Here is a 14,285-nt window from a genome sequence, read left to right on the forward strand (position 1 = left end):
CCCCTTACACAAATGGTAATGAAATGAAAATAAACAATCCTCTACATTAGCGGTAGGTATAGAGAGCTGTCAACTTCCTAACTCATCTCTCACCATCCAGTCTCTACACTATTCAGTAATTACAAATAAAGGGAACTTCTAAACTGGAAATCTAATAGTCTAGTCTATCTATTTAAAATACTATCAGTGATCTTCTGTTGCTCTTAGGATAGAAACTAATCAGGGCTTACGATATCCTGCCTAATTCTTTTCAAGACTTACAATATCCTGCCTAATTCTACCATCTCTTCCACTGTGCACCTTCACTCTATACTTACTGTCTTGAAAAGGTTCTGTTAAAGCCTGTGTGTGGGTTACTTCCTCCTCTTGGATCACCCTTGCTTTATCCCCCATCTCTTCCACTCTTGCCCTCATCTGGCTCATTTCTATTCAAACTTCAGGTCTTAGTTTAGCTGACAGCAATGCTACATGAATTTCCAGAGTCTGGAGTATATGTCCCACTTTGCTCTTCCATGGCACCAGGTGTTCATCATTACCCAACGAAATATCACACTAGAGTATCACAGAAAGGGGCAGCAACTATGCTAACCACTACAGAGCAGTACCTAGCACGTCTATCATTTCATAGATGCTCCTTCATATTATTCAAACAATTAGATCTTTCTCTCTTTCTCTTTCTCTGAAAACCTCTTTATTTTGGAGCTGCAAAGAAAAAACGAAGATAACTTCATACTCTTCATTTATGGGCTCAAACTATCAGTACAGAAATGGCACCTTGTATAATGCCATGCGTGTCAGAGAGTAAAGTAAAAGTGACATAGCTGATCTCAAATACATCTTTCTACATCCTTAATCATAGAATGACATTTCAAAAGAGTCAACTATTAATCTGTGGCATGAAAGACAGAGTAATAAAAACGACAATTCAGACTCATAAAGTGGGAGATTATAAAACTCACAACCATAGAGGAAGTAGGCCACTAAAATTATGCATTAAAAAAGAAAGTATATCACCTTTCCAGTGGCCACACAGGTTTTAAGCAAATCACAAGTGAGCTATAAATCACTTACCAGGCTCACTTTACAATCTCACCTGTAAACAAAAGGGACTAAATCTAACAGAAGTTTATTCTAAGAAGGTAGTGTATTACCTCTTCCATTGAATAGAACAATGATTCTCTCTAATGGGAAGATATTAAATGTGTGATTTTCAAACAATATGAGGTTTTCTGTTCTTTTTACAAATAATTCTTCCTCTAAGCAGGGCATATAAGTAGAATGGTACGTACTTTCATGGCCTGATGAAGTTTCTCTGCAAAGAAAGCTGGTTTGCTTGTGGCACACTTCACTGTAAGAGGAGAAAATTTTAGTTGATGTATTTACCATGAAAAAAATGAAATATGCATATGAAAGAAACAGGAAATGTAGAATTTTGCCAACAGGATTCTATCCCTCATCACCATTCTTCACCTGTCATCTCCCAGTATAGGGCAGTTAACTTATGAGAAGATATTTGTGACACTCTAGATGGTGGTTTTGAATATTCTCTCCCCTGATGACCAATTTTTTATTACCTTAAATACATTTCAACAGCAATTTCAGTAGTTAGTGCTATTCTGCATATATTCTCCTTGGAAATGGAGAAACTGCTAGGTGTTCGAGGCTGTATAAGTACTTTATGTTACTATAAGAACATTTAAAAAGAACATTCTGTGAACAACAGACACTGCAGACTATGAGAGAGGGCAGGGAGAGAGGGTGCATGGGTCAAAAAACTACTTATTGGGTACTATGCTCACTACCTGAGTGCAGTACACGCATGGAACAAACCTGCACATGCACCTCTGCATCTAAAATAAGAGTTGCACAAACAAATAAGTAAAAATAAATGAATGAATAAATAAAACACTCTGGGATAGGATGGGCTTAAATATAAAGCAGAACCCAAATAATATTAGCACATGTCAATTCATAGTGCTCTTCATCTTGTTGGGATCTATGGACCAACAGCATTGGCATCAATGGGGAACTTGTCAGAAAAGCAGAATCTAACCTCCGCCCCAGACCTGGGGAATCAGAATCTGCATTTGAACAAGCTTTCCAGGGGATTCAAGTGCGTAGTCACGTGTGAGAAACACTGTTTAAGAACGTAGGTTCTCCAACCCTGATTACTTTCTGAATAACCTGGGAAATCTTTAAAAAGTACTGATTTTTAGAAGCCAACTCAGACCCACTGAACCAGACTTTCCTGGACGTGCCCAAGATTGTACAATTAACAAGCAGTAGACCAGGACTTGAAGTTACATTTATCTGTTTCCAGATCCCGTGCTCTCAATGACCATTCTGAATTGCCTCTGTGGTGTGTGCCCAGCCTGGTACATTGCTTGATATAAGTAGGTGCTCAGTAAGTATAGTCTCTCTCTCCATATTTTCGAAAAGGGGAATAATATCTGTTGTTATTAAGGTTATAGTACTTTGCCAATCTTTTATGTTGCTTCAGTTGAAACAGATGCACTACTTCTGGTTGTTTTTTTCTTTTATTGGTTTTGTTGCTGTTGTTGTTGTTAAGTATAGGATAGCACTGAAAATACAATTTCTAGTTAGAAAACTCTTTCAGTTGCAGGACTACATACCGATAGCTGTGAGGCATTTCTCAATGTCACCTTTCAACTCCAGGTCCAGAACTTTGTTCATGTCATGCTTACTGTACTTGGTGTATTTCTGAAACACTGAATATTAAATTTAAACTAAGATACGTACAAAACATCCTTTTCTTTAGAAAACTTTAGCAAAGTCAAGGCCACTGACTCAAAGAATTTTTTAGAATAACAACTTTGGCTACACCTTTTAAAGCAATATACACAATTAATCATAACATGAATACTTAATCCTCTCCTAGGAATGTAACTCACATGGCCATTTTGGTATTCCTGTATATTTTGGGGAAGTGTTTGCAAGCGTTGACAGTTATTAGAAATGGCATGTGATTGACAACTGTAACACTTCCTACAGCAGTTCTAAGAACCACAGCAAATGGATCTTCCCTTATATAAAGACCTGTGCACTAAATTTCTCTTACATTTAACAGTAGAAATCAGTATACCATTATAAGATGATGAACTTTGGTAATCATCATGACTTTTCCATTGCCTTGGCTTCCAAGAGGCTAAGAGCTAAATCTTGCACTCAAAGGCCAGGCCTTTTTCTGAGTTTTGTCTTGTTGTTTTTCCAAAGCACCTACATATTTCTTTCTTCACTTAGCTCTAAGGGTTTGTTTTGTTTTGGTTTGTTTTTCTTCATACTAATTTCATTTGTTCTGTTATGCACGTCTTTTCCCACATATATTCCAAATGTTTCAGGGGAATAAAAGCAGTGAAAATAACAAAATGATGTTCCACATGCCCAAGTCACAAAATGTATTAAATATTATAAAGTAGTGGCTGTACAAAATTGGACAAATGGACAAATAATGAGTCAGGAACGCTATATCTGTTTGATACAGGAGAGATATTGATAAAGGGTTCTGTTTTTACTTTCTCTTATTTGTTCTCAAAGAAGAAAATTGCATCTTCCATAAACAGATTCCAGAAAAAAAAATTTATTGTTACCTCTGCGAAGATGTGGATAGCTTCTGGTGGTAAGGATGGTATTGAACACGTTTACATCTGTCCCCTTTCTCCTTTCTCCCGCTTCATACAAGGCCTGTCAAGAAACATAAAAGTAAACACTTCACTATCTGCTGAAGTGATATCTGCACAATAATGTTAGACCTTGTCAAAGATTATCTAGGCAGTCGCTTTGTGCCCAATACAATCAGAGTAGTCAACAATAAGATTGCAAGTTCTTTAAAGATAGGGACCTTATTTTGTTTGTCAAATATCTCCCACAGTTTCTCTCAAGGTGCCTTGTAAACACTAGAGACTGAATATATGTTTGCAGAATAAATGTTTGCTGAACTAAATTGCTTCAAGATTATGCTCTATAGCAAGACAACTCCACGGGGATCTCTAAAAAGATTTTTTACTCTGTTGTTCAAAGTAATTATCAGCAACTGTTACTTATAAATCAATAATTCAACCATAACCTGGACCTTGCATTTTGATGTTAGAATTTCTGGATTCAAATTCTGACTCTGCAATTTCAAAGCCATATAATCTTAGACAAATATTTCAACCTTACTAAATTACAGATTTTTTTTCTATTATATATGAAAAATATGATCCCTGCCCTATTTGTCACAAGCAGTCTCTATTAACTTTGAAATGTTAACTACCATCATTCTCTTGGGTCACACTAATCCATGTAGCCTCCATAAATATATATTAAGAACCCTGATAGTCTTAAAATGGAAAGCAAACTCAGAAATGTCAAAAGCAAATAAGAATTTTTTATTATGGGCAATTATTCAAATGCTAACTCTTGTTCTTTAATATGCTTGAACAATTTCTATTGAAATGATAAAACCTCCAATGTATGTAAAAAGTTATTTTGCACTTTTCAAGCAAATTGATCTGATATGTATGCATTTATTGAACAAAAAGTTCATGAGTGCCAATTATGTGCATGATAATGTACTGGTATAGCAGAAGTGGATGGAGGTACACAAAGAAATCTCTATCCTTAGTGAAGCATTGTAATGAATTCTCTAGAGAATACTGTTCCATGAGAAGGCATAATGCAAACATTAGTTGTCTGTTTTAAATGGAAATTCCAGACTTTAAAATGGTATGATTTTTCTTACATTGCCAGTGGTTTTGCATATAAATAACCAGCAATGTCACTGAAACTATATAAAACAATATGTTAGAAAGTATATATTATTATAATTTATCCTATACTCTTATCATTGCAGTAATATTTTAACAATATAAATCAACATCTATAAACCATTCCAAAGTTCTCTGTTAAAAATAATGTTAAGTATGCTTACTCTTTCCATTCACATAATAAAAAAATTACACTTCCCTTTATTATACCTAGTTCAATGAAAGGTCAGAGTTTTTTTTAACAAACAGTTCTTGTGAATGACAAATCAAATTTGTATTGTCCTTCTTTAGTTCTCTCTGGTTTTATGAATAATGAGAGATATTGAAAACTTACAAAGACTACATTTTTTCTCTTTTGGGCTACAGAAAGTCATGCCTCATTCAGGAAATGAACGTTAAAAAGCCATTGGTCTCTCAGGAGATCTTAGATTTGCTTTCACAGGGCATCATGTGGTAGCCCCACCTAAGGTAGGAAGATGGACTGCAGCAGTATTTTGTAAGCACTTCCTTACCCTGGCATCTGAATCAGCCAAGTCTTCATTCACACCAAAGTCCTCAGATCGGTCACCCTGAAAGAAACCCCATTCTATTGTAAGTTCTTCTCTAGCATGTAATTGCATGATTTACTTAATTCTCTTAACCTCAGATAAATAATATTTTTTGAGAAAAAGATATTCTATTACTCATTTCTAAATGGAGTTCAGATCCAAGATTTTACTTGCGATGATTTTAGATGTTCTTCCCCTCCAAACCTCATGTTGAAATTTGATCCCCAGTGTTAAAGGTGGGGCCTAGAGGGAGGTAGTTGGGTCCTGGGGCTGATCTCTCACGAAGAGATTAATGCCATCTCTGGGAATAAGTTCTTGCTCATGAGAACCACAAGAGCTGGTTGTTAAACAGGCTGGTACCTCCCCATTCTCTCTCTTGCTTCCTTTCTTGCCATGTGGTCTCTGCACACACCAGCTCCCTTTCCTCTTCTGTCAGGAGTGGAAGCAGCCTGAGGCTCTCACCAGACACAGATGCCCAATCTTGAACTTGTTAGCCATCAGAATCCTGAGCCAAATAAACCTTTTTATCTTTAAAAATTACCTAGCCTCAGATATTCCTTTATAGGAACACAAAATGGACTAAGAAATTAGTCTTTATAAAACAAGAGGCATTTCCTAAAGTATCTGAGTTGTACCTTAGCAAGAGAAAGCAAAGCGTTCCGAAAATCTCCAGATGTGTCTGAGGTTATGTCTTTGGCCAGATCTCTCTTCAGTTCTGAGAAAAGAGAAAAATAGATTTTATAGTAAACCAGTGATGAATAATAAGAAGAATGTCTGACATCTCTAAGTTGGTTGAAAATTCACAGTGCCATAGTGTTCAATGACTTATGGAACACGTTTCAAAATATTATCATTTTTAAATAAGAAGAGAAAAATTAAAGCAGATAAATTTTTGGATCATTGAATTTATTTCATATGAAGCAATAGGAGCAATTTAGATAATACTGTGATTGAAAATTCACAGTCATAAAGCTTTTGTTAAGAATAAATTGTATAGGTATACATTAGTAATTAATTCTGAAATACAACATGGCAGAATTTAAGCAATAGAATGAATAAAATAATTGTTTAAAAGAACAAAATGAGGTACTTGCTTGAATACAAATTATTTACTTTAAAAACTATAAATGTCTTATAAGTAACGCAGTTTGATGATTTATGTGTGTGTAAACACTTCTGCTTAACTACATAAAATTATATTGTAATAGGAAAAATAAATTGAATTTGTAATTGACTAGTGCTATGGTTTTGATATTGTTTGTTTGGCCCTGCCAAGGCTCATGTTGCACTTTATTCTCCATTGTTGAAGGTGGGGCCTGTTGGGAGACGTTTGGATAATGGGGGCAGATCCCTCATGAATGGCTCGGTGTGAGTGATTTCTCATTTATAGTTTCTCTAAGAACTGGCTGTTTAAAAGAGCCTGGCACCTCCTTTTCTCTCTCTCCCTCTCTGCACATAATCTGCTTCTGTCTGCTTTCTCCCATGAGTAGAAGTAGTATGAGGCCCTCATCAGAAGCAGACACCGGTCCCATACTTCTTTACAGTATTTCCTTTCTTTATACATTACTTGGTCTCAGATATTCCTTTATAGCAACAAACAGACTAAAACAACTTGAAACTGAGCAATTTAATAAGCTATCACTGGCCTGTATCATGGCATAATAAAAAAAAAACCACTTATTTTTATAAACTCTGTTTTATTAAACAGAAAATTATTATTATTATTATCACTGATACATGGATCTAACATAAACATTGGTAATTAAATAAGAATTGCAGAAAATGAGGTTTAAAAGCTTCTTTATTTTTATTATTTTATTAAATTCCTCTGAAAACGACATGCAAAAGCTATTGTATTCTCCATGCTTGGTATGAGAAGCAAGCAGAAAGATCTTCCATGTGCCACATATTGGGTTGGGAAAGCAAAAAAGCCAGCAGCTCAGGGAAATGAGAAAAGGAAAATGGTAACAGATTTGCAATTACCCTCTTTTTAGTGTTGAGCACATCATTTAAATGAGATGCTTCACTGAAGAGACAAAATAAGCTAAGACTAGTCTTTTATTCTGTGAATTTAACTGGAGATAAAGAGTGAGTTGCTTATGTTCATAACGATAAAGTTAAGGTTTCCAACAGAGAATTATAAGCACCTAATTCTTTACTTTTTCAAGGACAAATGAAGAGCATTTTGTTAGAAGATTTTTTTTGTTATTATGTATTCTTTTCAAAATAAATGACATTGGGACATTTTTATAAAACACATTCCAGAATAATAGAAAAATGTTTTTCAGAAATTTTTAAAAATTCGGTGCTCTCAATTGAGGTTTCCATTATAATTGTTTGTGGCCATTTATCCTAGAGGAAAATTTTATATTAAAACGCAAGCTTGTTGGGGATTGGGACACCATCTCCGTTGTCAACAACTTAGCAACACAAGCGTTGCCTGGTAACAGCATTTAATAGACATGTGCCAAACAATAAAGAAACATTTTGATATGTAGAGATTCCAAAGCTGCCATAATTAACATACACATTCAATTTTAAGAAAGTATATCAGATTTCCTTTTCAACTAAGGCACTTGGACTGTTGGACATTACAACTTACCCTCTCTGTAGACCCTGTTAATGTCTCTGATTTCTTTGTTAGTTCTTGATGCCAAAATCTCAATCAGAGTGTCTTCATCAGTTCCAAGGCCCTAAATTTGAAGAGAAGAAAAGGAGAAATGTAGAAAAAAATCTTCATTCAAGAGGATCAACTAGTTTTTGGTGTTCCAAAATTTGTTTGACTCTGTCATTTAGTAAATTTCACCCACAATATTTAATAATTACAATAAGCTCTATTACATTGCCCTAAAACAAAACAAGTTTATCATCAATATTTTGGGTAAAAATAAAAATGCAAATATATGACTCAAAAAGGGACATGACGTGGAAGGTGTTAGTGCCAACATTTACGTTTTCATGTATATATTAATTCATTGAGTTATTAATTTATTTATCCTTCAACCTCCCACTGATTGATGGGCACTGTACTAGATTTTGAAAAGAACATAAGCATAAGTGACTTGCCCAATACATGCTCTTGAGGAAAGGAGTTTGCTTAAATTGGGTGATTTACCTTCATGGCAGCCCGAAGTTCATCAGCATCAAATTGCGCTGGAGTTTTTAGCAGAGCTAAAACAACCTCCTCAAGGTGACCCATAAGGGCTTTCTTCAGTGTTTCATCCAGGGGCTACAAAAAAAAAAAAAAAGATTAGAATCAGGGCTTCAAATAAGTAACGTGCTAGGTTAAAAAATGTGGTATTACCTGACTTTAAGTCATCATACAACTCATCCCTAAACCCAACCATCTTTTAGAGCTTCTTTCCTTCACATACAACGTGTACCAAATATTTTGAAACATTATCTTATTCTTTTAGATCTAGAGGGATTAGAATAAAATTTACTGAATTCATCGATAACTTCTTAAAGGATAGGTTAGTAGTCTTTTATACAGGGGAGAAATCACAAAGCGGACTGTGTGCTAACAGAAAACAGAAGTAAAATTACTTTTAAAATAATATATTCATGTTTCCAATCTTTGAGGTTTGTACTTCTCAAATGAGCAGTATAATCAGATATTGAAATTATATAGTTTTCTAATTTTGTTGCTTTAAAAAACTCATATTTGGTATAAAAGACATAAGGTTTATTTTTAAAGTGGAATTATATATAAACTTTAGGCATTGAACAGCTCAGTTTAAATATTAGTACATTTCAATCAGACCATATTCTTTATTGACAACAGCGATCTTGGTGTTTATGTTCAAATTAAAAATTTGACCCCAAAGCACCACATCTGCAAAGAATATACACCAAGATGACTAATGTATAAAAATAGGAAATTTGATAAAATGGATTCAATTGCAACAAAGTGGATAAACACTGCAATCCCAATCATAGATATAATGAGAAAACAGTGGTTAGAAACTTAAAGAACTAGATAACTGTGCTTCCGAATCCATGGTTAAGTATAAATATGCTGAAAGTAAATATCTAACTTTACCACTCTAACTCACCTTTCCTGTTTCCTGGAGATATGCTGCTTTGATCTGTTGACGCTGTGCATTGTTTCGCTTAGTTAGAATGTCAATGATGGTTGCTTCATCCACACCTGGAAATAAAGGGCCGACAGCCTTTAACATCAATTTTCTTCATCATCAGTTGACATAAAAGAATTCATTATCGAGATGTTCCAAATGAACTTCTTAACAAATTAAGAGGTATAAATTATTTATCAGCATAGAAAATCAATGTTATACTATATATCAGGGAAGCAATTGGGAGAATGACATTTCATTCATTTGAGTGAGAAAGGAAGAGACAATTAACTTTTCCTGGCCCTCAGTGTTGCAGTGTTTGATCCTAGTTCCAACTCTATATGTGAACAGAGGTTTTAATTTCAGCATGGAGTTTCCGCTAGAAATGAGCTAGTAATATCTGCTGTAACAGTAGAGATTCCACGGATTTGAACACAATTTCCTCAGTGTTAAGTAAATAATTATATCTTCATTTGGCAAAGAAATTTTTTATCTTCAAAATGAAACAGATTCTTCCCATTGCACATGTCTGTTTTTTGGCAGTCATTCAAATAGCCATTCTGAAACGTCCGGGAGGGAACTGTTTTCAGGAAACACATTACCTTTAACCATTATGGCCTTGTGCAAGGCAGCGACATCCGAGGATGGATTGAAGGTAGGATAGGGGCTCACTGCTGATCCAGGACCACCTTTGGATGATTTCACAGTTTGCTAAGAATGAGAGAGAAATAAATTAATGGCCATTTACTTATATTCGTTTTTATTTCAATATTGCAATCATCATTTTATTATCACTCTACTTACAACATATTCCTGCTCTTCATTTTCAATAAACCAGGCCTGCTTGAGGAATTCTGATACCATTGCCATTTTTGAAAAAGTGTCTGGAAAGAAAACAGGTAGATGCTTTTACAAAACAAATGCACCATACACAACCTCTCCTTCCTCACCTCTTACGTACATAAGAGGCAGCATTAGAGAGTAGCCTTGCTCTTACTTTCCAGGCTTAACTACATTTAGGAGCATAACAAAATGTAAGACGTAACTTTATTTTTTTTTTTAAAGGAAGGTTTTATCCTTAAAATGAAGCCATACCCTCCTCTCTGAAACTGAACTCTTTCTTGGCATATTCAATTCTAAACTTCAGGGATCAGACAACTACTACAAGTAAGCACACAGGCTGAAGAGAGGACTTTGTGGTTCCCTACATTGTTCTAAATTTATAGACCATCCACCATATGCCAAGCACTGAGAGTACAAAAACATTGAAAAATCATCTTATGTACCCTCAGGACTTAAAACTAGTGTGTGTTCTCCACAGGAAAACATAAAGGCTAAAGCAACTTCTTAGAGTAGGCCCTGGCTGACCCAAGCCTCTCTTGAAAAGAGTCAAAATTAACCTGGCAGAAAAGTTAAAGAGCACAAACAAGAAGCTTGTCATATTTGGGAAGCTGAAGAAAGTTTGCTGGAGCAAGAAATGTTGGCAGAAACTGAAACAAGAAGTTTAAATGTGTCCACAAAAAGGGTTTCTTTTTGTGTGTTTTTTTAAAGCAGCATGGTTTCATTTATGTTTCAGAAAGACCATTCATCCTGTATCATGGAGAATGGCTAAGAGATAGACAAGATGGAGGATTAGAACACTATTTAGTAGACCATTAGACCATCTATGTAGAATTAATGAGAGCCTGTCCAAAAGTAATGGCTAGATGAAAAGCTTAATGATTGCTTTTGTTTTTGTTTTTGTTTTTGAGATAGAGTCTTGCTCCGTCGCCCAGGCTGGAGTGCAGTGATAGGACTGCAACCTCCATCTCCTGGGGTCAAGTGATTCTCCTGCCTCAGCCTCCTGAGTAGCTGGGATTACAGGCACTGGCCACCACACCCAGCTAATTTTTGTATTTTTAGTAGAGACAGGTTTTCACTATGTTGGCCAGGCTGGTCTTGAACTCCTGACCTCAGGTGATCCGCCCACCTTGGCCTCCCAAAGTACTAGATTTACAGGTGTGAGCCACCGCTCCCAGACAATGATTACATTTATAAGGTAAAATAATCTGTGACAACCTGTACAAGTAAATTCAGATTTAAAATTTTATCTGTAAAAAGATATCCAGGTGATATTTCTCCCTGAATAATTTAGTTTCCTTTTCTATTTCTTGGTATAAAATTATTCAGCATTGAAATAATTGCTGTCTTCACATTTCATCCTATTTGAGCTGTCTAAATAGTAGTCCTACGTATTTTTCCACCCAAGACAAAAAACTCAGAAAAGGATTACTTTATACAGGATTTTTGGTTCTAAAGGGAAGCCTAGAGGTGAAATTTGTAACATGCATGTTCTTTTGGCAAACTCTATCTTAAAGGAAATTTCTTGAATTGCTATCATGACTTCGCAATATTTTTATTTAATGAGACATATATTTTTAAGATCTTAGGTATATTAAAAATGTATTCTCTGTTTTGGCCACACACACATAAAAAGCCATCATGATCCTTTTAGTCTGGGGACGTTTTTCAGAGGCCTTGCTCAAGGTCTACACTGATCTGTCTATCCACACCATTCTGTTTCACCCCTCTAGAGACTACTCTCATGAATGCTTGCGAGAGAGGTTGAGAGGATAATCTTGGCAGTTTTAAATTCTTGATATGAAGATAAATGACTCATGAGGCATAAAACCCATAAACTAATTCCACAACAGCATGTTCAGACAAACCCTTTCAATTTACACCTGCTAAAAAATAACTGGAGTTCCAAGTAATAACACTGAATGCATGAAGAAAATAATATCCAAAGCAGAAACCATCTCCACTTAATTCTCATGGGATTGCTCTTATTACTATTCTGTCATCTGTGAGAAGAACCAATACCTTTTCCACTCATTTAAAGTTGCCTCTTTCCTAAATTTAATCGATAAATTTAAAATTGTTTCCTGAGGTGAAGTAACAACGTGCAATTTTGCACAAGGTTTTAGTTCCCATTACAATCTAGTCCATGCAATTGCGGTTGCCACATGGAGTTTCATATTCCAACTTCTTAATTGGCACACCCAATACTTTAAAAGCAATTCTAGCAGCTTCAGGCACTCTAAATTTCCATTTTCATCATCTCATCCAAGCCTTCGGTAAAGAAGAATCATCAAAATAAGTGTTATAATTCATCATTTGGCAAAGTACTACTCCATCACTTATAAAAACATGTTCATTAATTCCATTCTTTTCAAATAGCAAATAAAAACTTCAAAAGAAAGCAAAACAAAGACTAAAGATATAGTCCAGTCTAAAATTAAAGGTGTCTCTGATAACTTCAAAATAAACTTTACAAAAACTTTACCATAGTAGTTTTTTTGGTTTTTTTTTTTTTACTTCTAAAAAATACTTGAATAATGTCCATTTAAAAAAAAAAAAAAAAAAAGCTAGACAGAGCCTAGGAAAAGGTATACTAATTACACAATACAAGATAACAAAAATAAGTGGTTTAAGTCACTTATTTGACAGAGAGAGCATCCCTAGAGGAGATAGCTTTGTGATTTATATCTTTTAAGTTCCTACATTCCAGCCTGAAGTATTTGGATAGACTAAAAGCATAATCTAGGAAAGAAAAGCAGCCAATAGAGAATTTTCTTCAAGAAATCAATTAGAGAAAAACGGAATCTGAATTCAGCCAAATTCACCACTGGCTCTTAGCAAAGATTAAAGACAGGAGCATCAGGGCAGGATATAGAAATTGCTCTAAAGGAAACAGATTTTATCACATACAGCTGGTTAAGGGCCCAAAGCCAACTGCACATATTAACTGAGCTTCCTAATAATTATAATACATCTAACAAATACCAAATACATTTTTTTATATATATTGGCCAAATTCTATCCATAAGCCATTCTGACTCTCAATACCTATACTCTGCATGAAAATCTACCTGTGCCAATGAGTTCACAAAAGGTTTTCTTTTTTCTGTCTTTTTGTTTGCAGTGTATAAAGCTTGCAATAGATCTTAAAGAGCCTGTTCTATCAACTTACAGATTTTAACTAACTCAATACAGATTTCAACTAACCAACAATAAGCTCTAAAACTAAGTTTATTTAAGTACTTAGCATGAGCTCAATGAAAGGGAAATTAGCCATTTATACATAGGCTAATCTATAAGGAAATTAACAATATTTCACATTTCTTCTAATTAATGGTCTTTTTGTGAATATGCATTGCCTACCAATGTCAACTTATCTATTATTTGAATGTATAACTTTCTAAAGAGTAGCATTTTTTGCATATTTATGTGTCCTAAAAGAGAACCCCCTTCATTTTTTCATCTCTCAGCCTCATGAAAGGCTACCTCTAGTATTTGTGACAGAGGAAGCTGAGTTTTGTGGTTGATTATATCTTCCTGGTTACAATCTAGAACTATCAGAGTTTTGCAATGATAGTAACAGCAACAACTAACCCTTGCTTGGAATAACAGCCTTTCATCATTATCCTCAGTTTCTATCTGGGAAAACTGAGTATTATTTTCAGGCAGTCTTCCTGCTAGTACTGGTAAGAATGGTGACATAAGTCCATCCCTTTTGATTCCAAAGTGTTGTATATTTTGGCTGGGCATGGTGGCTCACGCCTGTAATCCCAGCAATTTAGGAGGCCAAGGTGGGCAGATTACTTGGCGAAACTCCGTCTCTACTGAAAGTACCAAAATTAGCCAGGCATGGTGGTGAGTGCCTGTAGTCCCATCTACTCAGAAGGTTAAGGCAGGAGAATCACTTGAACCTAGGAAGAGGTGGAGTCTTCAGTGAGCCGAGATCATGCCAGTGTACTCCATCCTGGGCTACATAGCAAGACTCGAAAGAAAGAAAGAGAGAAAGAGAGAGAGAAAGAGAGAAAGGGAGAAAGGGAGAAAGAAAGAAAGAAAGA

At 35.2% G+C, this 14,285-nt stretch overlaps 1 protein-coding gene across 2 annotated transcripts in view; it reads right to left on the minus strand.

Moving 5' to 3' along the window:
- The window catches only part of ANXA1 (annexin A1), a 30,251-nt gene that overhangs the window by 13,042 nt on the left and 2,924 nt on the right, over window positions 1-14,285 (minus strand). For both annotated transcript variants that reach the window (XM_011965132.1, XM_011965131.1), the window contains 10 exons: window positions 10,195-10,274; window positions 9,993-10,101; window positions 9,370-9,464; window positions 8,430-8,543; window positions 7,917-8,007; window positions 5,950-6,029; window positions 5,279-5,335; window positions 3,609-3,702; window positions 2,634-2,729; window positions 1,290-1,348 (listed from right to left, as the gene is read on the minus strand). In XM_011965132.1, coding sequence (XP_011820522.1) covers window positions 1,290-1,348; window positions 2,634-2,729; window positions 3,609-3,702; window positions 5,279-5,335; window positions 5,950-6,029; window positions 7,917-8,007; window positions 8,430-8,543; window positions 9,370-9,464; window positions 9,993-10,101; window positions 10,195-10,260 — 861 coding nt within the window. In that variant the 5' untranslated portion in view covers window positions 10,261-10,274. The remainder of the gene's footprint in view (window positions 1-1,289; window positions 1,349-2,633; window positions 2,730-3,608; window positions 3,703-5,278; window positions 5,336-5,949; window positions 6,030-7,916; window positions 8,008-8,429; window positions 8,544-9,369; window positions 9,465-9,992; window positions 10,102-10,194; window positions 10,275-14,285) is intronic.

This window comes from Mandrillus leucophaeus, unplaced genomic scaffold (genome assembly GCF_000951045.1).
Source record: "Mandrillus leucophaeus isolate KB7577 unplaced genomic scaffold, Mleu.le_1.0 Scaffold715, whole genome shotgun sequence".
NCBI lineage: Eukaryota > Metazoa > Chordata > Mammalia > Primates > Cercopithecidae > Mandrillus > Mandrillus leucophaeus.